Source organism: Olea europaea, unplaced genomic scaffold, assembly GCF_002742605.1.
Source record: "Olea europaea var. sylvestris unplaced genomic scaffold, O_europaea_v1 scaffold30900, whole genome shotgun sequence".
NCBI classification, from domain to species: Eukaryota; Viridiplantae; Streptophyta; class Magnoliopsida; order Lamiales; family Oleaceae; genus Olea; species Olea europaea.
Window position 1 is genome coordinate 1 of NW_019249637.1, and position 1,333 is coordinate 1,333.

The following is a 1,333-nucleotide window of genomic DNA, read 5'->3' on the forward strand; positions in this document are numbered from 1 at the left end:
AAAACAAACACTCAAAACACAAAACTCAAAATGAATTCAAAACTCAAAACACAAAACTGAAACACAAAGAGAACACCCCTTAAGTAATTCTCCTGTCCGTATATAAATTCGTGTTTTTCTTTATTTTTTTGGGGAGGTCTTATCACATGGTTTGTAATTCTATTTGTATCTGTGCCTAAATCATTCATTGCTAGTAAGTCTTTCAACAAGTAGACATGTGACTAAACCTTGTCCTATAATGACCTTTTAGTAGACAAACTGCCAAGTTAATAGGTTAAATAACTAACAGAACTTCATTGGAGAATCAATTTGAAATTCTAAAATCTATCACTGCAGTGAACTGTGATTAATTTCATTCTCAGAATCAATTACGTATGAAGAAGAAATATGGGCATTACCCATGCATGGTGGATATGTTCAACTTTTAGCTCAGTTAGTTATACCAGTTACCACCAACCCTTCGAATCTGCTTCTTATCACTTCTCGTCCAAAAGCTCTAGAATGAAGCTCATAAGCCCGAAAAGCAAAAATCTAAATCTATCATATGCCTTAAAAATCAAACTTGTTAATGTGGGATAAAGTGCCGGCGTTTTATCTTCATGACAATCCATGATCAAAATTTTGTTTCTTTGTTTTCTTTATCTACAGGTGTTTGAATACTTCGCGTCTTTCAAAAGCCCTTCAGGAGAAATGTATATGACACCAGCAGACTTAATGAGAGCAGCTGTTCCTGTATTTCCTCCTTCAGAAGCAGATAGTGTTAGAGGGGGACATTTGAAAGGGGAATGGGTTACTAGTGAGTTACAGTGTGCTACTTCACAATTCTTCATGCTTTTTGATACCAATAATGATGGACTTATATCATTCCCAGAGTTAGTATCTCTCTCAGAATTTTCATTCACTTTTGTCAGTTATTGAATTTATTAAGTAATCGGTTATATGTTTTCGTTGTTACAGGTACATCTTTTTCCTTACCATACTGAGCATACCTGAGTCGAGCTTTTCTGTTGCATTTAAAATGTTCGATCTTGATAATGATGGGTAAGTGGGTATATCTAACTTGGAGCTGACTTATATTGAACTCCAAACATCACAGGAGCTCATCTTTCTTCCTATCAAAGAGTTTTTATTTGCTTACAGAGGTATAGACAAGGATGAATTCAAGAAAGTGATGGGGCTGATGCGTACATTTAATAGACAAGGGGCTTGTCATAGAGATGGACTCAGGATCGGATTAAAAGTTTCAGGATCTGTGGAGGATGGTGGTCTTCTAGAGTACTTCTTTGGCAGTGATGGAAGCAAACGCCTTGAACGTGAAAAATTTGTCCAATTC

At 35.9% G+C, this 1,333-nt stretch overlaps 1 protein-coding gene across 1 annotated transcript; it reads left to right on the forward strand.

Moving 5' to 3' along the window:
* Positions 1-362: 362 nt before the first annotated feature.
* On the forward strand, positions 363-1,327 carry LOC111385144 (calcium uptake protein, mitochondrial-like; the record flags this gene model as incomplete). Its single annotated transcript, XM_023009519.1, has 4 exons — positions 363-445; positions 649-872; positions 958-1,041; positions 1,141-1,327. Coding segments are annotated over 4 exons (578 nt in total), but the record flags the coding sequence as incomplete, so codon positions are not given.
* Between the last annotated feature and the right edge of the window lie 6 nt (positions 1,328-1,333).